Here is a 23689-nt window from a genome sequence, read left to right as displayed (position 1 = left end):
GGCCCAGCAAAGCCTTCCAACTGCACCCCAGGGGAGGTCGAGGGATGTGTGCATTATGTATATCACAGTTCTGGGCTAATGCACCCCCTCTCCCTCATGGGCTGCTCAAGAAATGCCCTCTCTGGTCTCAGGCCTCTAGTTGTCACTGCTCTCTGGGCAGAGACCCACCTCCCTCTCCCTTTCACAGAGTCAATCCCAGAAGGTTTGGCTAAGAATCTGGCTTCTGCCCTTGGCTTTCACGCCCAAGGGCTATCACTAGTGTATGCTGGATTGTTACGAGACTCTTTACTATACGAATAGCTGCAGTTTGAAATTATTAGGAGTAATAGCATACTCACCCTCCATGCACTATGGATGCTGGTCTGGTATCCTAGGTATACCGACTTTGCAATGGGGGAGATGTGACTGGTATGACACACACAGACCTACCTTGAGACTATTGTAGTTAATATTATGAATGTTGTATGTATGTTTGAGCCAGTCCTTGAAAGCATGAAACCTTCAAAATGCTGAGATGGGCGAGACACTATGGTCCCATAGAATACTCATAGACCTTTATGTTTTATATGCATTTGTGTGTTCCTGGCTCATTGAGTGGATTCCCTGTGGAATCTGGAATTACTAGGGGGTGAGGAATGCAAAATCCAAAGACCAGTTGTGCAGAAGCCCAGCCTTTGAAAGTTTACTCAAGGAAGAAAGAGGCAGCAACTGGTTTTACCTGTTTCAGGAGGACTAGGCTACATCTACACTACAGGGGGGGGGTCGATTTAAGATACGCAAATTCAGCTACATGAATAGAGTTGCTGAATTCGACGTATCGGAGCTGACTTACCCCGCTGTGAGGACGGCGGCAAAATCGACCTCTGCGGCTTCCCGTCGATGGCGCTTACTCCCACCTCCGCTGGTGGAGTAAGAGCGTCGATTCGGGGATTGATTGTCGCGTCCCAACGGGACGCGATAAATCGATCCCCGAGAGGTCGATTTCTACCCGCCGATTCAGGTGGGTAGTGTAGACCTAGCCCTAGAGATTTTTTTGAGTATAAAGGCTGAGTTTGAACTGACTGATGGAGGAGTCCTTGGGCTACAAATTGCCCCAAGCTGACACTCAAGAGAGGCAAAAGTAGGATTTGAAAGACTTTGGTACCTATCAATCAGGGACTCTCATGAGGACTGATTTGGGGGCCAGAGCGGGCATGCTGGTAAGCTTAAATATGTCTTTAGGTCCCTCTATTGTTTTCTCTGTGAGACTTTTATCCTAAAATAAATGTTCTCTGCTTTAAAAGAGCTGTTTGATTACTTGTAACCGCTGGCCTACACTGTTCATAGCTTTGAGAGACAGCAAAGCACAGGTGCTGGACTTTTATGTCAGCCCTACTGGTGCATTGCAGGGAGCTGGAAGCCCAAACCCCTGGTCAGGAGAGGAGACAAAGTCCCTGCCCAGAGATAAGTGAGGGCATTCCTTGAGCAGATTACCTCAAAACTGTGACAATATAAATATTTACATTTCAATTAAGAATTCTGACAGCAAGTGCAATGCAAATAATGTTAGATCCTGTGCTATCTGCACAACTTGGATTGTTCTACCTACAGACACCACCATGCCAAGCCAACTGGAGTCTATGCTATCTGGTGTGCTGTCCTTTTGATGAAGCCTAAAACAACTACTTCTCCCCAACTCCATAGCTTGTAAAATTAATACTGATAGGTTTGATACATTACATCTTTCCATTTAAAACAACAGGTCTGATTATTGATGCCTTTGGTGAATTAAGAGATCAGCAAGAACAAGTGCGAGAAGATATGGAGGTAGAGCAACCATATTACATTCTGTACTGCTTCATGTTATGTCTTAACTAATGATAAGAACCTAGATTAATGTGTTAAGAATGTGCTAATATCTTAATTTTCTTTCTAGACCAAATGTTTCATTTGTGGAATTGGTAATGACTATTTTGACACGACCCCACATGGTTTTGAAATGCATACTTTACAAGAGCACAACTTGGCAAACTATCTGTGAGTATATTTTTGTTACTGTTTATTCCCAATGTCATGTTGGTTGAATATCACTCTATGGAGGCTTTTAGTTCAAGAATAGTATGTATCTGAACAGCCCTGCTGTTGTGGCCCACACAATTTAAGAACATCTCAGAGAAGAAAGAACAAACATTTGATGCTGTCTGGCACTTCCCCTCCCCCCTTAAAACAAAACAAAACAGTGGGACCCACTTTAAAATTACTAATACTCAGTGAGAAGAGTTAAGGTAGAGGCACGAAAGCAAGAATGGAGCTACTGTTCAGCCAAGAGGAGTCCACACCACTATGATTTTTGGCCCGTTAAGTTAGGCAGTGCTGGTTCCATTCTGAAGCAGATGAATATGATACAGCACCAAAGGGAGATCTTTTAATTTAGTATTATAAAATGTCATATAGAAGCAACAGTAGCTATTTTTTGGAAAGGAATCTATAAGAAATAGATTAAGTATCGGTCCGATCCTGTAGTTATGCACTGAAATTGCCTTTGCTGATTCTTAAGTGGAGTAGCCTAAATAGCCTCACAAATAACTGCAATTTCCAAAATAATGTAGCCAATTCATGCAGTTTAAGCTACTAGGGCCCAAATGTCCAAAGAGAGTCTTATAAGTGACTACCCACATTAGCAAATGCTCACAGAGAAGAGAAGCTAGGAAGGAAAAAAATGTGCCAAGAGCAAGAGAGGAACTGAATGGCATGAGATGGCAGTCCTTGGTTCTGGCGTTGACATGTGGCACCTGATTGTAGAGAGTACGTGCCCTCAAGAGCCTAAAGTGCATTGGAATATTCTGGGTAGTCACATGGCAGCAGACTGTGTGTATTAGGAGAACTTGCCTTAAGAATAAATAACCTTATTTTCTTGGTTGGACAAACTCCCGCTGACTTCAGTAGTTTTACCAATGTACAAATTGCAGACGTGGACCCTCTTGCTTGCATAAATCACTGGATTTGACATAAACATTGCTTAATGTTTTCTGGTTTATAGTCAACTAAGTTTTTCAATTTCCTTAACAGTATAAAGAGGCTAATGAATCTCCCTTCATACAAATAAACAAGGACCTGTTTGTATTCTGGTTTTATGCAGATAGTAAGGCCTGGTCTGCATTAAAAATTAGGTCGAACCAGCTATGTCGCTCATGGGTGTGAAAAATCCACACCTCTCAGCAGTGTAGTTAAGCTGATCTAATCCATGGTGTAAACAGCACTAGGTTGATGTAAGAATTCTTCCATTTACCTAGCTACCACCTCTCAAGGAGGTCATGCTTACATTGCAGTGCTACAGCTATGCCACTGTAGCATTTCAAGTATAAACAAGACCTAAATCTCAATAAGACTATGGGCCATATACCACCTTCCCAACCACCCAAAAAACAACAGATTTTACAGGCCCAGAGAAAACAGAGCAAAGCAAATCTTGAAATCAACTCCTCTAATTAATGTTTTGGTGGTGGGGGTTGGTTTTTTTGTCACTTGTGGTCAGAGTAAAGAAACATCAGCAACTCTTAAGGTGGGAGAACATGGCTTTGACACAGTTCTCACACAGAACAGAATTGCTAAATTACTGGATAATTGTCTTCTATTTAATTTCCCTGCCATTGGAGGTGCTATGGTAGATCCCAGGGTATTTTTCTGCCCACTTGCAGAGGGAGCTGTATATCACCTCTTTTCTATGTCCATTAGCATAGAGATTAGATGCAACTTTTGCACTATTTCTTTGTATCATTATAAATATAAAATGTCAAGAAATCTGTTTGCCTCTAAAATATTTTCTCAAGGAGTACAACAATGATTATATTAATACACACATTGTAACTGATTCATGACCAAGTTTAAATCTTACTCTGGCCATATTTACAATATGTCTGGGAGTCTCATGTACATGGCCAATATATTTGTTCACAGTATAAAAGTAAAGCATGAAGTGCCTGCTTTGGAACAGCACAAGGCTACAGTAGAAAGATGAAGGGAAGTTATCTGCGAAGTACCTGATTTATAAACTTTGGGTGTTTATTTCAAAATCACTTGTGAAAATACATGTACAAGAAGAACAAAAACACCACTATGTGATTTGACACCGTCAAGCTGTGTTGGCTAGCTGTGATAAGGCATAGTCCCAGAGAACTGTTTGAGACCAATTCATAGTTAAAGCTTTCAGAATATAAAGCCAAATCATTTTGAAGAGTGAAAGGCTTATGATCAGCTTTCAGATATTCTTGATGTAGAGAGGGGCTAAACTGCAGGGTTAGGTATAGCTTGATAGGGATATGATAGCAAGTAAAATCTTGTCCAGGACTGCATCAGAAATACCAGACCTTTGAAATGGTATTTTCATTAACATTAAACTTGTTGGTGTTACCCAGGGTTCTTTCAATCCAAAGCTCTTGGTAACTTTACTCTGTGCGAGGAAGTGTCAGGAAATAAATCAGGGGAGACACGGCCGTCTGACCGATAGATGGCTGGCACAAACAGGACAACACAAGAGTGCTTTCACTTAAAGCTAAACTTTACTAGTCTCAGGCACTTACACACGTCCACAACAAGATTAATAAAACACCCCCAGCCCTTGATAATTACCAAAGCTGAGCGTGGCTCTCGAGTGATACAGCGGCAGGCTTCCGGTGGCCAAATCTTCCGTCTGCCGGTGGGGACCGCAAGATGTATCCAGAGGGAGAGTCCAAAAGAGTCCCCAGACGAGTCCAACTATCTCAAGCTTTTTCCCCTTATTTATACACTAGTAATAGAATGACATGTCCCTTAAAGAAACCTTGTTAAGTAACCAGTTTCAAGCAAGAGGTTCTGTCTAATTATTGATTAACCAGGTGTGGGTTTTTCTAGAGTCTGCAGCTCTGAGACCCCAATAGACATTCCTGCTCTTTTAAAATGCATGCATCAGCAACTTCAACACAATTCTTTATCAGGAAGGACGCGGGGTCAAGTTGCCCCTTCTGTGGCACCCCAAAACCCCCTCCCCTCCTGCCTTGGTCAAGCTGAGTTTGCTGAATGGCCAATTTACAGCTTGCTGACTAGGTTGCTTTTTAACAATAAGCCATAGTGGTTTTAGGCACTTTACTGGTTTGCCAAAGTCTCCCCGTACAGTTGGCAGTACTCCAAAGCCACCTATTTCTGAAAATGATTGGATTTCAAATCATAACACCAGAGTTAGAATAGACATTAACATAAGTCAGAGTGATAGTACAATATCTTTCTAATAATCCATAGAGTTTAAAATGCACAAGTGAGTCTTAATTGTTGTTCCAAGATGTTTGCAGCCATCAGTTCTCTGGTTGGTGCTATAATAAATAAGTTACTAGCCTAAAGCTAAGGTTCCTGTGAAGACACTGTTTATCTCTTGGTGAAGCAGATACTTTAGGGGAGGTACTGTCATGAGTTGAAAAAAGAAATGCTATTCCCATGCTGTTGTTATTAGTTATTAATTACGCTAGAGTCATTATGAGGATGCTTGTATTCTTTCTTACTATGGCTTGACTTTTTATTAAGTCTGATGATCTTGCTGTATCAGGAGGGTATTTCCATTCGTTTAAACAAGGTTAGAGAAAACAAGGCTGGGATTTTCAGTGGGAGTAGGGTGTCTAAGCCTAACTTCCCTAGGATGCTTTTAAACTCCCAGCCCAAAAGGGCCAGGATATCCCTGTGAGGCTATGCTGGGTGATGTCTAGGGAACAATTATGCAGATCTTGAGTTACTCCTCCCCCCACTCCCCATGTGTATGAGCCTTAGAGGCCACTCTAGCCCATACTCTGCATTAATTCCTTTCACGGTTACCCTCAGTACCTAGCAAGTTACTCAAGCTAGACACAGAATTTCCTCAATAGTGCTTGATTGTATGCTAAGATACAAATTATAAAACCAATGTTATTATAGGGCTTGTCTTCAGAGCAGTGTTAGTTCCAATCACCTACACTCAAGTTAACTCCTTTTGAGTTAGCTTAATTCAAGTGAGAGCAGTCACACTGCAAAACACTCAAACTGTATAGAGTGACTTGATTAGCAACACTAAGTAGCTGAGTCACTACTGAATTACTAGTTTGAGTGTAAGCAGCCCTCAATCTTCAACAGACAGCCCGCTCATGGGCCAGGTAGCTCAAGTTTAAAGTACCACTTAAATCAAGCTAGATATTTTTACGTGTGCACAGAAGTCCAGGTAGGTGCAAGTTATACAACTGCTGTGAAGAAAAGCCCAAAGTAATTTCAAGCCACACAAGGAAATTCATAAATTACAAGGCTAGAAGAAACCATTGTGATCTAGTCTGACCTCTAGTATAACACAGGCCACAGAAATTCCCAGAGCATAACATCCAATCTTGATTTAATTATCAGTGCTGGACAGTCCTCCATGACCTTTAATAAATTGTTCCAATGGTTAACTACTCTCACTGTGACACATTTACACCTCATTTCCAGTCTGATTTTGTCTAGCTTCAACTCCCACCCACTGGAGTATGTTGTACCTTTCTTTGCTAGACTGAAGAACCCATTATTAAATATATCTTTCCCATATAGATACTTATAACTGTAATCAAATCACCCCTTAACTTTCTCTTTGCTAATAATAAATTGGGATAAAGTAGGTTACTTTTGATACTGATCACTGGGATTTCACATCCAGTGTCTGTACTAACACTATCATAGGAACTAAAAACTGCAAAGGGGCGGGAACTCAGAGGACAGAATTTGACCCTGAAAGAACTTTATAACATGTTCACAACTAACTTCAACACTATTTTGTTACCTAGTGTGGAGTTTCCCTTACACCTCATCTCTGTCAGGAAATATAACTATAGAGATAAAATAGCATGTTAGATTTTGCACATTAACAAATATTTCTTGTGCTTGTTTCAGCTTCTTTCTAATGTATCTCATTAATAAGGATGAAACTGAGCACACTGGTCAGGTGAGTATGAAGGAGAATTTTCAGAGCAAGCTAAAATGAAGCATAAATTCATATTTTCATCTTCAAGGTCTGTGTATGAAACTTCAACCTTGACTTTACCACACTACTAAGCTATCCCTTCCCAAAACACCAAACTACTAGTATTGGGAGGCTGCCATCAGTAGGGAATGCGGAGTTAAGGTTGTGGTCTGTGGTAAGGTGGGGGGCTGGCAGAGTGGAGAGTACATACTATTAAATATACTTTTTGTATCTGTGCTTTTGTGTCATATGCAAGTAGCATCCCTGTTTCACAATGTGGTGTTTGTATATTAATTTAATTTGTAAAAATAAGCCATTACAAAATCTTAGACCCATAGAATTTTTTCCGTTTTTTAAAAAATGCATTGTTCCAAGAATCTGAAATTGGTTCTAGTTATTTTCAAATGGGCAACTGATTCATGTTTTATTGTCCAAGCTGGGAGAAAATACAAAGACCATCAGATTTTTAAAATTTGTATAATTGAAGATACTAATATGAGGGTATTTATTCAAAAAAAGTTTGACAGGTTCAAAATTAATGGGACACAGTTATTTTAACGTTCTCTTTAAGGATTTTTTTTAAGTTTAAACAAATATAAGTACAATTTAAAACAAAACTTTTAATTAGGAAGACTTAATCTTCAGTACAATAGCTGATTTTCAGTACTAAAAAGTAGTTGCAAAATGCATATTTTATATTGGATGTGTCCAAGATTTTCTAAAAGAATATTTATGTACATTTAAAATTATGAAGTTTCAGAACAAAGAAAAGTCCACTGGTATCTAAACTGATTTAAAATTGATATAGTTATACTACACATTTAAATTGGCTTAGCTTGATTTTGTAACTTACCCTATGAGCTAAAAACAGTTTGTTCATGTAGGGGGTTTGCACTGGAATGACGAAATTGATTTAATGACATTGGTGTAACTTTTCATAGACCATGACCGAGGGCTTGTCTACACTACCACTTAAGTTGATGTAACTTATGTTGCACAGGGGTAAGCCAAGTTACATTGCCTGAAAGCAGTGTCCATAGATTCTGCCTCCCGTTGAGGTGGAGAAATTCCCGGAGACATAGCGCATCTTCATCAGACATGTTACAGCTGCGCCAATGTAGCGCAGTAGTGTAGACTAGCCCTAAGAGACACCTCTCCTCCTATAACAATACAGTACCCAGTTTCTTTTATTATGCCCTGAAAATTTACTTCTGGGTATTTACGTACAGAAAGCTGCACAGTTAAACTTTATAAACTTATTGTTGAAACCTGCGCTAACGGTTGTATAATGTTCTCTTATGTGCCATCAGTGGTAATGTGTGTACATGGTAAGGACAGTACTAAGTATGGTTATTTTGTGTAAAGCAATAACGGAAAATAAACATATGTTAAAACTAAAACACCTTTTTTCTCTTACTGTTTCAGGAATCATTTGTATGGAAAATGTACCAAGAAAGATGCTGGGATTTCTTCCCAGCTGGAGATTGCTTCCGTAAACAATATGAAGATCAACTTGGATAAACATATCCTGAAAGAAGCTAATATGTTAATGAAATGTAAAACCCAGTAAAAATTAAAAACTTACCTTTTATAGTGTAATTCAAAGGTCACATTTGTTTACCATCTCTTTACTGTGAACTTGTTTAAAACCATCCACTTAGGATTTCTGTGCCTAGCAGATAAAACACAGGCCTTATAGTCTGGATTTCAATTTTCTTTTTGGAAAAAAAAAAAAAAAAAAGGGAAATCTATACCTTGAAGACTTAGTTACCTTAAACTTTCCAATTCAAACATAGACTGAAATTGTAACTGTTTTTGACCCAATGTTTGGTGGTATAGTTGAAAGGGCTAAAAGATACATCATTTCTTAAATGCACAATATCTGAATCTTAAGCACTTGAATGTCAGGTGACTATGACTCACATTGTGAAATTAAACATTGTAACTGCAATCTAATTTTTCCCATGGTATTTGCTAGTGAATGTATCAAGATACAGCTTGAAAAGCTTTAAGCAGTCAAAGAAAAATTTTCAAACACTTTATCGACCTTGAAATATCGATTAAGTGCCTTAAAACCTCTGTAGACATAGCTATGCAAGGTTTTTATTTATGTTAGTGTTTTAGATTGACAGTTCTATTAATTAGTTGTGTTGCTTTTCCGTCTTACTGTATGAAATTGCACTTGAAGAGTATTCATATACTTCTTTCAATAACAGCTGGTAAGATGCTGCTGTTAAAAGGCCAAAATAAAATAATGCTTTATGGTCATCTGTAAGTAGTGAAGCTGCTACCTTTATGCATTTTTCTTCAAATAAAATTAAATGCCCACTGCAATAACCAAATAAATAATAACTGAGTTGTCTTCACCTTATTTTTTGCTGATTACATAATAGAAAGCCGATACAACACAGGATGCACAGTTAAACACACGACTATATTTACTAACACTATTTTATTTTTTGGGACTATAGATAGCAAGTACAAGTCAAAACAAGGCTCTAGCAGCGTGTATTATTTTGCAGCTTACATCATAAGCACAGGTTTTTGAAAAAATCCAAATTTCATTACAAGATCCTTCTTAATGAACTCAACTGTAACTTTAGACCTTTTTGTTTAAAGAACTCTTCGATAATAACAGTCATTTAGAATTTATCCAAATGTATTATTTCAAATACTGGCTGAAATAAAAGTAGGCGTCATGCAGTATATTAAATCATTGAGCTAAAGCAGCTAGTTCAGTGAATTCTTGTAGACTGATATTTTGTACTTAACTTCTGCCATGTTCATTTATTTTTCAATTACTTGCATGACAATGAAATGTGGGCTTCAGGCAGGTTTCTTTTTCTTTAGGAGATCATACTGTCCAACCAATCTTCAAGCTCTTCCTCAGTAACGTTTTTAGCTGTAGTTTTCTGCTCTTCAGATGCTGAACTCGTTTCTTCAGTCACATCCAACTCTAGCGGAACTAAGAAAATAAATACAGGAAACAGTTCAAGGTAGAAGTTTATTTTTGCACTATGGAAACTTTTGAGATATTACAAAGTTAGCATTTTGCTTTTCAGTGCCTGATTGAATAAAAAGAGAGGATGACATTTAAATAGAGTGTATGTCAGCTAACTGGGAGAAATCACAAAAAAAGCAGGTGAGTAAAGCAACCAGTCATTAGGTGGCTGCCATCTGACTAATTTGCTGGATTGTTTTAGGGACACTGTAAAAGAAGAGCTTATAGTTTCTAACAGAGCTAGGTTTCCAGTCTACAAAATTCCTAACTGATCCTGATTCCATGCCCCTACTGAGACCTATCTTGTTTCCTGTCCAATGCAGACTTTCTCTTATGTGAGAGATCAGCAGGAGGTAATGGCAGCAGAGCTCTTTTTGTGATTATTAGAGGGGTATCTTAGTGACAACACATTTATGTCTGCATTGTGTTTCTCACTTAATGCAAATCTCCTAAGAAAACAAGAAATATCACAGAAATCATTCTCAGACGTGCTATTTCAAGGTCTTTTTTTACACTCTGTAATACCAGCTCAAGGTTTCTTGCTCTGTTCATGGTGGCAGCTTCTCAAATGTACAACTTTAACTTCAGCATTTTTAACAATATACAGTTTAACAAACAGTAAAATCACGAGTATGAGAGAAGCTGTAAAGTACAAGTTCAGTTTCGCATCTTTTGGGTTTTTTGGTGGAAAGTATGAAAATTAACATTTAAACATCTCTTTTATTGAACTCTTTCCTATTTGAGAAATGTTGCAGGCTCAGAAAAATGCTGCCAGCTACATCTTTTTCTCAAGCATTCAGGGACCATGCAGAGTTCAGTATGTACAGGAAAGCTGCAATTAATATATAACTAAATCAACACTTAACTTTTCAGTGTAGACCAAGTCTTAGACAAGCTTTATCTTAACTTATATATGTCGGTCAGCAGTGTGGAAAAAACCAAACCCACACCCCCGACAGACATAGCTATGATGACAAAACCCCAGCATCGATGCAGCTATGTCAATGGAGGAGTGTTTCTGTCATTCAGGGTGGTAATATTTCCACACAGAGCTATGCCAGCATAGACTCCATAGTGCAGATGTTGCCTCAGGCACCGCCATTCCTCACAGGGACCAACAGAATAAAATATACTGGAGTTTCCTAAACAGGAATTTGAATACATAAGCCCAATAGATATTAGGATAATTTTCAAAATATGAAAACCTTTCTACATCCATACTTTCCACGATCTATCCTGAGCCAAGATATGCAGGTACAGCACTTTTGGTGAAGATGGAGGAATGATGAAAATTGGGTTTATAAGAGGCATCTAGCTTCAGTCTTTACCTAGAGAGGATCATCTCCCTAATTATATTTCTTTGTAAATGATTTGTAAAAATAATGGAATCATAGTAATATGACACCTCACTACTGCTGAGAATTTGGAAGAGATGGCCAGTTGTTTTGGCGTGGATTAGCAAGTTTCTGCTGTACTTTGCCTTAGGGAAATTTACTGAGGATGCTTATACCCATTCTTGAGTCCTAATGCTTTGGAAATGTATTACTCTTAGGAATCAGACATAATAGCAGTCAAGAATATATTTTTCTAAAAAAAAAAATGTAGAAGAAAGAAAAGTTTAAAAAATATTTTAAAACCTGTAATCAGAAACAAATCCCTGTGTTTTTCCTCCAGACTTATTAAAAGGTTATATTTCTGTAGAGTAACTGAGTAATAGCCCTGCCCTCAAAAGCGTATTGAAATCTTTCATTGATAGAAAACTCTCTAGCAGTGAGCCGTCACGTGTTTAAACTTTGCCAACTAAGAAACCTAAGGTTCCGCTTTGCAGAAGAGCTCTATTGATCTCTTAAAATGTTCAAAATGAGCATGCTGACTACAGTACAGTTCTTCACTGATGTTACTCATTGTCTTTGAAAATGAAAATTCCATTAAACTCTTCAGTGTAACATCACTTTCTGTATTATAGGGTGGAAACGTTTCATCAATTATGTATACCAGTTTTCTGCCTAATGATTCTTCTATAAAACATAATGTGTTTTGGCAGGTACATCACTGTGTGGTCTGCTAGATCCAAGAGCAGCATAGTAACTACTGCTGAGTATCTTGCTGTTGACAGGACATTTTTTCAATTCTAGCTCAGAAAAGCGAAAGTATCCTGCAAGTAATAGGATCTTGTTCCGCCACGTTATTAGCTCTACCCTTGCAACTGATGTTGTTACTCCATTTCTAAGGTTATTAACCCATCAAGAATGGAGGTCCTTAGGGCCTAGGGAGGTTGCTGAGGGAGTACTACAGCACTGAGGAGGGAGGCATCTGTGTTCACTGTCAGGCACAATTAGGTCAGGATTTCTGCATGCAAGTCCTGACTGGCTCCTTTTCCTTCATGCTGGGAACTAAACCCCTCCCCATCTCACAGAGAGCTGCATCTTTTGGATGCTAGGTCCTGCCCTTTCATTCACTAAGGGGACATAACATCTACAACAGAGCTGGGGGGGGGGGGGGGGTAGAAGAAAGCTGGCACAAAGCCAAGAAGTAAGTCTATGCTCAGAGGCCACAATTCTGCTTGGGGAAGAGAGAGAGGTACACTTTGAAGAAAAGAAGGCTGAAAGCAGTCAAAGCGGTCCATTGCCTACAGTCCTAAAGGATTATCCACACTATGGGGTTTTTTTAAAGCAGTCTGAAAAAATTAAAGATGAACTGAATAAAAAGACAATTTAAGATTTAAAATTATTTATCTGCCCAGACCTTAGTTTAGCACTGTAGATTTGTTTTTCTGCTATAGTTGGTGCAATCACTGCTATGTAGCATACAGTAAGGAATACAAAAAGAAGAACAGGAGTACTTGTGGCACCTTAGAGACTAACTAATTTATTAGAGCATAAGCTTTCGTGGACTACAGCCCACTTCTTCGGATGCATATAGAATGGAACATATAATGAGGAGATATATATACACACATACAGAGAGCATAAACAGGTGGGAGTTGTCTTACCAACTCTGAGAGGCCAATTAATTAAGAGAGGAAAAAAAAAAAAAAAAAAACATTTGAAGTGATAATCAAGCTAGCCGAGTACAGACAGTGTGATAAGAAGTGTGAGAGTACTTACAAGGGGAGATAGTCAACGTTTGTAATGGCTCAGTTGTAAGGAATACAACTTCCTGCTCTATTATAGGTGGTTATGAGATCACCAGTTGCTACTGGCAAAACATACAATTCAGTCCATCACATTTCATCCTATTTAAAAATGGTGTCTATTCCATATAGACCTATTCTTGGAAATCAAAAAATATGCATATTGTAGTGAGTACATTTTCTAAATAATGTGTTTAGAATGAGCCAAATTATGAGCCAGAATATGATCTGGTACTGAAAGGCCTAATACTCGAAAGCACCATATTCCACTATGCTATAAGAAGTCAAAAAGTTGAAGCAGAGGAATGTACTTCTTATACTATATATGAAAGACTCATATAAAGTTCAGTTTTCATTTCTATCAGTAAGGTTTAGATCATGATTTTCAACCACAAGCAACTGCAGTAAGTTTTGGAATGTCAAAGTACTAAACAAGAGAGGTGCCTCTCTAAAGGTCACCTCACAGAGAGAATGAACAGATGTGTTAGTGCGCAACTCCAAATCAATGACATACACTGTCAGGGATATAGGGATGATTAGAGAAGCATTGCTGACTTACTAATCAGGAGTTTAACTAAAAGCATCACTACAAAAAGAACAATACAAACTAAAAAGGGGTTAAAAATAAAAATCTCACCATTTTTCATTTTCAAATCGCTCTCAGCTGTCGTGTTGTAGGTTTCTGACAGAAAGTTGTTTTCTACATGAACAGGAGCATCTAAATTTAGCAGTAAATCTAATTCTTCATCCAAATTATCTGCCTCTTGCTGTGACACAGAACAGCCTCTCTGAAAGGATTCTGAAGAATTTGTTTCAGGTCCATCTTTACTTAAAGGCATCAAATGGACAACGGAATCACTACCAGGATCACAGATTGATGCTATTCCACTTTGACCCAAAGGTTGTTGTAACTGAGTCACTCTCCTCTTGTTGTCTTCAATACTTTTAGATTTTATCTGAGGGAGTTCTGTGGGTGTTGATGCCTATGAGTACAAGAAAAAACTTGGGTCTTCATTATGGTGAACTCAATTGTTACAGTTGAAATTTTAAAAAGACAGCACAATAACTCATGACTGCCACATACAAATCACTTAATTAAATTCAATGGAACAGATTTTAAAACTGCAAGGAAAGTAAATCAGTACCAAAATAAATTTGAAAATATTTGTGCAATAATATCTATATATAAAGGTAACTGTGCAATATTTTTTTAATTAATTATGAGGCTAAACTCTGAATACACCAAACAGCAGCTAGTAACAGAGGCGTTCAGTACATACAGGGAGGGAAGTAATGCCTGTAGTTACACTCATTCAGTCCCACAGGAATCAACCTGAAATTAGTGGAATTGCTTGGGTGTCACTGAGGGGAGAATTTGGCCCAGTAATTAGCCAACTGTCTCTGATTTAAGTTTTCCCTCCAAAGTCCCACATGCTGAATCATTCTCTGATGTGACACTGTCTGGTGAATGAGGAATTTTTGGTAATATGTGCATGTCCAATATATGTGACTCAGTTTACCCACTGACTTTGTATTCCTACGTACTGTGTATATAGCGGTGAAACTGCTTGCCCAGAACAGGGGCTTAGAGAGAGGCTGTCCGGATGCACCAGTCAAGCACTGAATGGATATATGAATGAAAGACCCAAAGACTGGAACATTAACTTCTAATGATTGGTAGCCCAGGATGGGCTGAATGCAGTGGAAGCAGTATGGGAACAAAAACAAAGTCTGAGAGATTGTGTTTTAAGGGTGCTGCCTCAGACACAGGAAATGTCTACCCTGCAGCTGGGAGTGAGCATCCCAGCTCGCACAGACACACTAGTGTTACCGGGGCTCGAGCTAGTGCTCTAAAAATAGCAGTGTGGATGCTGCGGCTCCGGTGGCAGCTGAGGCTCTCTGAGCTGGGTATGGGCTCAGGTGGCTAGTGCAAGTCACTGCCAGAGCGTCAACATCTGGATACACTGCTATTTTTACTGTGCTAGCTCGAACCCTGCCAGCATTAGTCTGTCTACCCAGGCTGGGAAGCTTGCTCCCAGCTGCAGCGTAGACATGCCCACTCAGGGCTGAGGAAATCACAGATTCAGGCCTGGTCTACACGGGGGGGGGGGCGGTGGATCGATCTAAGATACGCAACTTCAGCTACGAGAATAGCGTAGCTGAAGTCGACGTATCTTAGATCAACTTAGAATCACTCACTTCGCGTCCTCACGGCGCAGGATCGACGGCCGCCGTTCCCCCGTCGACTCCACTTCCGCCTCTCGCCATGGAGGAGTTCCGGAGTCGACGGCAGAGCGATCAGGGATCGCTCCCCAATAGAGCAATACACTACCCGAACCGGTGGGTAATGTAGACGTACCCTCAGAGACTGACAGAGGGACGGAGAGACAAGAGGGCTCCCAGGAGAGCATTGCACGTTAGTGCTTCTGCCAATATGGACTCTGACTTAAGCTTGACTTTTCCAGGTTAACCTAAGAGTTCTCAGATGCTGTATATTCCAGTTAACTAAGAAATACTATCTCATTCTGAAAAGGCTATGCTGTGTCACTGCAAATGCGTACTGGGGTTCATTGCTTCTCAAATGGTGAGGAATCTTTAAACAGGAGTCTGAACTCAGTGAGACTGGCAGAGGAGAGCACACCGGGAAAAACAGGACTGCTGAAGCCAGAAAGTGCAGTCTCATTGGAGAGCTGTGGAGCTCACCTTTGGACAGGCCAATAACAGGGGTACTTAACGACAGACTGGGGTACAAAACACACCCTGTAAATCACCCCAGCATGTAGACATGGTTTTGACAAGTTTATATTTTATTTTTCAAAAGTTAACACAGCAATATTAAGTAGAAAATTTGCAAAACAGTGCAAAGAGTGAACCAAGAAATACCCACTCTTTACCTAATCACTTCTAGGCAGTTTCTTTGCTCCTTTGGAGCTTCTTGGAGATTGTGCTATCACAAGTTATATCACAGCATAGCCCAATGGCAAAAGAAAGATAAAGATTAATTTAAATATTACAATATGCACTCAATGACCTTATTTATCTGCACATACACATTGTAGAGGAATCGAATACATTTACAGCACAGATTGTCTCTTATTTTGTTTGAAAAAGAAAATAAATAAGTTTATTTAACTAATAAATTTATCCCCTTGGAATAATGAATACTGGGAAAAGAAATGAATTTTAGGCTTGGCATTTTGGTTGCAAGAACAGAACTTTACTTGATAAAGAACTATATATGAAGATTCCTTTATATACTCTACATCTGCAGATATACCTTTCAGCTCCAGTAAGAAAGAAGTTAGCTATATAATTGTCTGAACAATCCCACAGAAAAGAAAATCTTTCCTATTAGAGTCAGACATCTTTCCCTTTCTAGAGCAGATTGATTTTGTTGTTGTCATTTTTTCTTCAGCTGCTGATAAACTGCTCTCCAAATGTAACCTCATGACAGCCGTTTTTAACTCAAGACTCTCATTAGTTCTCTTCCCTCTATGTGAATGATATTTTGTTTTCCATAGCCTGAAGAAAGCATTTTGCTGAAATGCTGTTACCTAATTTTCTACACCCTGAATATAAGTAACCTTTTCTTCAGCTGTGTGATTGGCAGTTCGCATTCTGACAACTGACTCAAATTTGTTTCATAAAAATTGGATAACGCTTATATTATGCCATATCAGATCAGGAAGTTAATTTTTTAAAAAGATTACATATCAAATTAGTTTCGTTTAAAAAAAAAAAACATTAAGGATAGTGAAAACAGAAACAAGTACTACAACTGTGTAGTTACCCTGTACCAAACATCAAAGAACCTGGACCTTATTTTTCTTGAAGTGCTATTTACCGGACTATTTAAATCTTCCTGTAATTTTATGTGCAACCAGAGCATTACCTGCACCATTTCAGCAGCCACATTCAACCTGAGATGCAGAGGAAGCTCCTGAAGGGCCTGGACCAATGACTGGCAATCCACGTAAAGCGCAGATAGCTGAAATACAATTAAACAAACAGAAAACTTGCATAAAGAAAATTAAACTAACAATGTTTTCAATGTGTTATATTCCAAAACGCCACACACGAAAGGTAGCTATATAGCAATACAAACCTAAATCTATAATTCACCTGCAATAATTTCAAGAGTTGTAGGGATTAATTCATAGATTTAGAACTGTGTATATGCAGTGTAGCTGGGTAAAATGACAACTAGATTTATAAAATACCTGCAAAGCAAAGGAATCATTTAGGGTGGTTTAAAAGGCAGTAACTAACTAGGAGTAAGAAAACGAGATTTTAAAGATGGTAAGTTTAGGATGCCTACTTGGCAATGCAATGAAGATATACAAAAGGAAACAATCCTGTACTAGCAGTAGAATGCTCTAAGCGTGTGTGTCACTCACTGCATCTGGGAGCAAGCCTGCCAGATCGGGTCCACAGATTTGTGGTCATGGGACTCATGCTAGTGTGCTAAAAATAGTTCTGTACATGGCCCAGGGGAGTCATGGCCCCCTCCACTTTTAAAAGTGGGAGGACCATGCCGGCCCACTTTTTAACATGAGCATAGTTTGGGTGGGCTGGAAGGTTGCATTGCCCTCCCTCCCACAACTTCAAGCTTTGGGCAGGTGCGGAGTGGCAGCGGGGGAGCTAATAAGGTGATTAGTTCCCCTGCCACAAAGTGCAGCCCCTGCTGGTGGCGCCCTTCGGTGGGGGGAGGAGGGGGGGACTGAGGTGGGCCTTAGGCCTCCCCATGCCACAAGGCCCGGACCCTCAGGGGCCCTGCCCCTGCTCCTTTTCTTCATCCTGAGGCCCCGCCCCCTAGCCAGGCTGAAAGCCAAAGCCAGACCATGATAAGAGCTGCCCAGGCAGCCCAGGCCACTGTAGGGAGCCATGGATCCTGCACCTGCCCTGGATGGTGTGCCCCAGGGGGTGGGGACACAGGCTGGAGTCTGCTCTGGGCATCCGGGCACCCCACCCAGGGCAAGTGGGAAGAGGAGCAAGAAGAGGAGCCAGGGAGTGGGGCCTCAGAGAGGGCTGTGGCCTTGGGGCGAGTAAGGGGTGGGGCCATGGGAAGGGGCAGGATCTTAGGGAGACGAGGAGGGGCAGGGCCACAGAAAGGGATGGGGCCTCGTGCCCCCCCATTTCTACCAAGGTTCCGGCACTCCTGCTCTGAAGCCCACCTGTCCTCCAAGCTTCAGAGCCCAAGCCGCAACATCTACACTGCTATTTTTAGCATGATAGCACGAATCCCGCCAACCAAGGCCTGTGGAACCAGGCTGGGAGGTTTACTTCCTGATGCAATGTAGATATACCATTAAGAGTCTACTCAGCTATGTAACACAGTCCTCGTTTTACAGATGAAAAAATGGAGGCACAGGGTAAGTAACTTGCCTGAGGTTTCGTAGTAAGGCAATGGCAGATCCAGAATTAGAAATCGGGAGTTTCTGGCTCCTAGTACTGTGCTCACACTACATTTCTTTCTTCTTTGTATAGATAAAATTAAATAAACCAGACAAAAATATATAGAAGAGTACAGAGAAACTCGATACAACTATATAGACACACAAACACCTCCTTGTGCTTTGCTGTCATGGATACTATAAATGTAAAATCTCATCATGCTTAAGGTGGCCAACCCTCCAGGATTGTCCTGTAGTGTCCAGGAATTAAAGATTATGTCATGTGATGAAACCTCCAGGAATATATCCAACCAAAACTGGCAACCCTATCATGCATGTGTCCAGTCTTATAACTAAACAGAATTATTATCTACAATGTGTTTACAGCTTAAGTTATTTATTTTCAGGCAACTTACGAGCCACTTTTTCAGAGGAAAAATTGTTTGGGTTTTGTTTTTGTTTGTTAAATAGCTTTTCTTGAATTATATTAAAAAGATGTCTGCAATCCTTCCTGCAGATGTGCTCCCAGCAAACATAGAGGACCTTTAAGGTCTATTGACTCTTCCATACATTATTTTTAAAAATACAGATGTGGTCAATGTCAAAAAATTTCTGTGTACATTTCATTAAAAAAACGGGTCTCACAGGCTTCAGTGGGTTTTATGATCAGTTTTTACCTAAAACGTAAGCCCAAAATCTGTGGTCTGTGGCATGGCTATGCAACTTTCTACTGTGTATGAGCTCCAGAAGGTCATATGTATATGGCTGTTTGGTGAGCTGTCACATCCAAAGGAAAGGCAAAATTGCTGCTCCCCTTGTTCAATAAAGTTACCCCATCCCATGCATAACAACTCATTATTCTGATTGCTATTGTCTCTGAGGGATGCCCAAACAAAAGTGATAGAACTCCGAAATGAAGTTCAACCAAGGAGAAGGCCAGTACTGATTTGCAACAGAGGTAAAATATTACCCCAAAAACAAAGGATGTTGAGCTTGTGATAAATGAGATTGTGCATATTATTTTTGAATGGAGTTTTCGCTAATGAATCAATGGCCTTATCCAAAAAATATTTTAGATACATAAATGCTCCATGTAATGTTGAACATCTCACCTGAAACAATAGCTTAAACTCTGTGTAAACATCAAAATTTGAAAACCATTATCCTATCCCTAGAAATTTAAGCTAAGGTCACTGGCCATCACCACAATTATATTTAATGGGAAAATATGCTTGAGAATTGAATATTCAAAATACGTAATGTTCCAAAGTCTATGACAAAAGGTGTTTGATCCATATGCATGTGTAGAACAGGCAATCTCAAGTGATTAAAAGCATTGTCAGAATTTTACTGAAACCTGGATAAAGTTTATTCCTGAGTTGATTACTTGGGATTCCACATCTCTAGGACATATAGGACTTTAAAAACCAATGTTGCAAAAATGTTTCCGGAAGACTGGCATTCTTCTAACAGCTGCTACCATACAAAAACAAACTTCAAGATATTATGCAGAACAATTTTTGAAAACAAAAATATCTACATTTCAACCTAATGTGCAAACACATTAAAAGACACTACAAGACAAACAAATGCTTAGGTAGAAAGTTACTTGAAAACACACCACATTACCTTACTCTTACAAAATGCTTTGTTCTGTAATGCACTTGGTGGGTTTTATAGTCAATTGTAATGCTTTTGTGACCTTTAATTTTGTTTTATTTCAAGCCTTATTTCTCACTTCCTTTTATTTAAAACTAATGACAACAGAGGATCCTGATCTGTATCTCTGTTTATGGATTTTAACCAATCATAACTAAAGCAATAAAAGAGTGTCTGGATGCAATAGTATTAACAGCTCCTCGAATATCTAAATCCTGATGTCCGATTTCCAGTACTGGGAGTAAGAAAAGTCCTATTGTGCATCATACCTCATTGGTGCCAATCATTATTATTCTTCAACATTAAGTGATCATTCAAAATGCATTAGTGCTCATCACTAAGAAAATTCTTTAGCACACAAAGCCTCAAAAGATCTTTGATCTCAATAAAATATTAAGCAATCTGCTGGACAACATTGCTATTACACAGCAATGAACTAGCACTTCAAAAAACCTGGCACTCTTGTCAAATACTAAAGGGGAGACTGGAGTCTGCACACAGAGCATGGATGAGGAGAATAAAGGGGAAATTTGACATTTAAGTAACTCCAAGAGTTGATAAATTGTAAAGTAAAAATTAACTTTTTTTTAAAAAAAAACTGCTAAATGTAAACAATGCTTTTCAAAGAACTGGAGTGTGAGAGAGAAGAGAAAGTGAATGAAATGGAGAAGGATTAAGAGAGAATGGAGGAAGGGTAAAGGAAAAGATGATGATGGTGGTACAGAGAAGCAAAATAGCATAAAAGGAAGGATTTAAAATGTTCAAAGGAATATTTTACTATAGACGATGCTCTATCAAAAAGCTAAAAAGGGCTCAAAGGAGCAATTCACCATAGAATACAAAGGCCATGAAACAGCAAAAATATTTTTGTTCAAGAAAGGAAGAAACAGCAATGATATTTGCTGCTGAAATTACCATTATCACAGGCAAGAATGAAAAAGATGCAAATTATTTCATCACTAACCAATGATTTTAAAATGGCACATTAAAAGAGATGGCAACTATCAAATACATCCACATTTGGACAAAATCCACTGAGTTTTCTACAATTGATAATTACAATGAAATGAGAGGTCACACATGTTAATTTCACTGTTGCATTTCATTCTACCATTTTCAGACCTGATGTGTCCTTTCTACAACTACCAGGCAACAGCACCAACCATTTTATAGCAATTTTTGTGCCTTTTCTCACTTATTCTGTCCTCTTGTGACTGTTTCTTTCCAATTTATAATTCTATAGCTATTCCTTGTAAATACTGTACAGACAGACAGATCTGATGAGGAGCAGGGATTTGGGTTGCCAGGCGTCCAGTTTTTGACCGGAACACCTGGTCGAAAAGGGATCCTGGTGGCTCTGGTCAGCACCACTGACCGGGCCGTTAAAAGTCAGGTCGGCGGCTCAGCAGGGCTAAAGCAGGCTCCCTGCCTGCCCTTGCTCCCGGAAGTGGTGGCAGGTCCCATCTCCAGCTCCAAGGCACGGGGGGGGGGGGGGGGGGGGGGGCGGGCAGGGAGCGGGAGGGGCTAAGGCCTCTGCGAGCTGCCCCAGCCCCAAGTGACAGCTCCACAGCTCCCATTGGCTGGGAACCACAGCCAATGGGAGCTGCAAGGGCGGCGCCTGTGGATGGGGCAGTGTGCGGAGCCCCCCAGGGGCTGGACATGCCAGCCGTTTCCAGCAGCTGCCTGAGGTAAGCACTGTCTGGAACCTGCACCCCAACCCCCTCCCCCAGCCCAGAGCACCCTCCCGCACCCTGAAACTCTCATGTCTGGCCCCATCCCTGAGCCCGCTCCTGCACCCCAAACCCCTCATCCCCAGAGCCTGCACCCCCAGCTGGAGCCCTCACCCCTCCTGCACCCCAACCCCCTGTCCCAGCCTGGTGAAAATGAGCAAGTGAGTGAGGGTGAGAGAGAGCAAGCAATGGAGGGATGGGGGATGGAGTGAGCTGGGGCGGGGCCTTGAGGGAGGGGCAGGGTGTTTGGTTTTCTGCAGTCAGAAAGTTGGCAACCCTAGCTGGGATACATGTAGAGAACTAGTAAAAGCTGAGCAAACAGACCAGGACAAGAAACTAAGGGGGTGAAGTGTGTGAGGGCTGCTATTGGATGAGACGCCCAGGGAGGAAGACTGGAACCGAGAGCCTATCTGATAGAGATCAGTGGGCAGAAGACTGGAGAAAAGGGATGGGGGTGGGGGGGAATAAACAGATCTGATGAGGAAATGGGAGGGAAGGGACAGGGACTATGACTGGGGGAAGGGGGAGAAGACCGGAACTGGGACAAGAAGTCAGAGGAGTGGAGTCTGGGACTGGCTAGGTGAAGAGATAGGATTGAAATGAGGAGTCTGGAGTAGGGAACAACTGAGACAAGGACAGATTTGGGGGGGAACAGGGCAGAAGGGTTCTGGCTTGGTAGGAACAAGACAAAGAGTCGGTGCCCAATAGAACTCCTGGTCCAGAGCCTAGAATGGAACCCAATATTCCTGAGTCTCATCATTCTTCTATCAGCAAATATTTGTGAAACCCACTGGCAAAGTATGTGTCTCCCCCTCTTCTAGAACTGGTCTATATAGAGGATGACAACCCACTATTGCTATCAGTTACTCCATTAGCCCAAGAGATATAATGGTAGAGGCCTGTGTGGTGGATTTAACAACCCTGATGATGACCCATGTGGATGTCATTTTACTCACAAAAATACATTAAAAGAACGTTAAGGTTGCAAAGTTGAACACTCACAAAAGTTAGGAAAAGCCAGAATTAAGGTTGCCTGTGCAACCTTATTTTGGTCGTCTTGTCTGTTTTTAATAATTTTTTAACCATTTTTTCCCCACAGGTCCCCTGCCTCATTCAGTGCAGAGATGGATGGTGTTTGGGGATGAATCAGGATTGTGTAGTGAAGAAAGTTGTTGTCTGTAAAATCCCTACCTACTTTGTGGTAAAAGTTGGAAGGTGTATACTATTTGTACGACTGGGGCAGGTGAGTCTAGGCCTGCCCAAACTAAAAGCCCACCCCCTCAACTAAGGAAGAGGAAGCACTAAGCCCAGGCTACACTTGAATACTTGGGACAACCAAGGAGAAAAAAGGTCCAAGATGTGCCTGAACCCCCCTTTGGCCTTCGGGATAAGGAAATTACGGGAGTACTACTCCTTGCCTTTGAACTCCCCCGGTACTGCTTCCACCGCTCCTAGGCCCAGGAGCCACCCCACCTCCTGCTCAAGCAGAGCCTTGTGTGAGAGGTGTGACGTTATGAGTATAATATAATATCTCATTGAAAGGTGACAGAGCCAGACAGAGTTAATTAACTCACAGACTGACCTGATCCATGGCTGAACTGTAGAGACTGGTTAGGAAGATATGTAAATTAATAGAGCTTTGAAATGTAAGTCTGCATTGTTAGAGATAGAAGGGTAGATGTTTGCTCAGGTCTTGTGATATAAGCAAACAAGATCAAAAAAGGAATATTAACATTTATGATGATACTTGATTGCAATAGTATTATTGTCTATATGTCTCTTTGAAGGTTGTGGTAACCTGTATCTGAA

General features: G+C 40.4%; 2 protein-coding genes across 18 annotated transcripts in view; one reads left to right on the top strand and one right to left on the bottom strand.

The window, feature by feature from the left end:
* RYR3 (ryanodine receptor 3) overlaps nt 1-8580 on the top strand; it is a 551551-nt gene extending 542971 nt beyond the window's left edge. For all 17 annotated transcript variants that reach the window (XM_054027214.1, XM_054027212.1, XM_054027213.1 and 14 more), the window contains 4 exons: nt 1742-1806; nt 1916-2016; nt 6895-6946; nt 8390-8580. In XM_054027214.1, coding sequence (XP_053883189.1) covers nt 1742-1806; nt 1916-2016; nt 6895-6946; nt 8390-8485 — 314 coding nt within the window. In that variant the 3' untranslated portion in view covers nt 8486-8580. The remainder of the gene's footprint in view (nt 1-1741; nt 1807-1915; nt 2017-6894; nt 6947-8389) is intronic.
* An 817-nt stretch (nt 8581-9397) lies between these two features.
* AVEN (apoptosis and caspase activation inhibitor) overlaps nt 9398-23689 on the bottom strand; it is a 168908-nt gene continuing 154616 nt past the window's right edge. The window contains exons 4-6 of the mRNA XM_054027217.1: nt 16991-17086; nt 13736-14081; nt 9398-9929 (exon numbers count right to left, since the gene is read on the bottom strand). Of these exons, the coding sequence (XP_053883192.1) occupies nt 9811-9929; nt 13736-14081; nt 16991-17086 (561 nt within the window). The 3' untranslated portion in view covers nt 9398-9810. The remainder of the gene's footprint in view (nt 9930-13735; nt 14082-16990; nt 17087-23689) is intronic.

Source organism: Malaclemys terrapin, chromosome 4 (genome assembly GCF_027887155.1).
Source record: "Malaclemys terrapin pileata isolate rMalTer1 chromosome 4, rMalTer1.hap1, whole genome shotgun sequence".
NCBI classification, from domain to species: domain Eukaryota; kingdom Metazoa; phylum Chordata; order Testudines; family Emydidae; genus Malaclemys; species Malaclemys terrapin.
The sequence above is the reverse complement of the archived record's forward strand: the minus strand, read 5'-3'. Positions and strand labels throughout refer to the sequence as shown.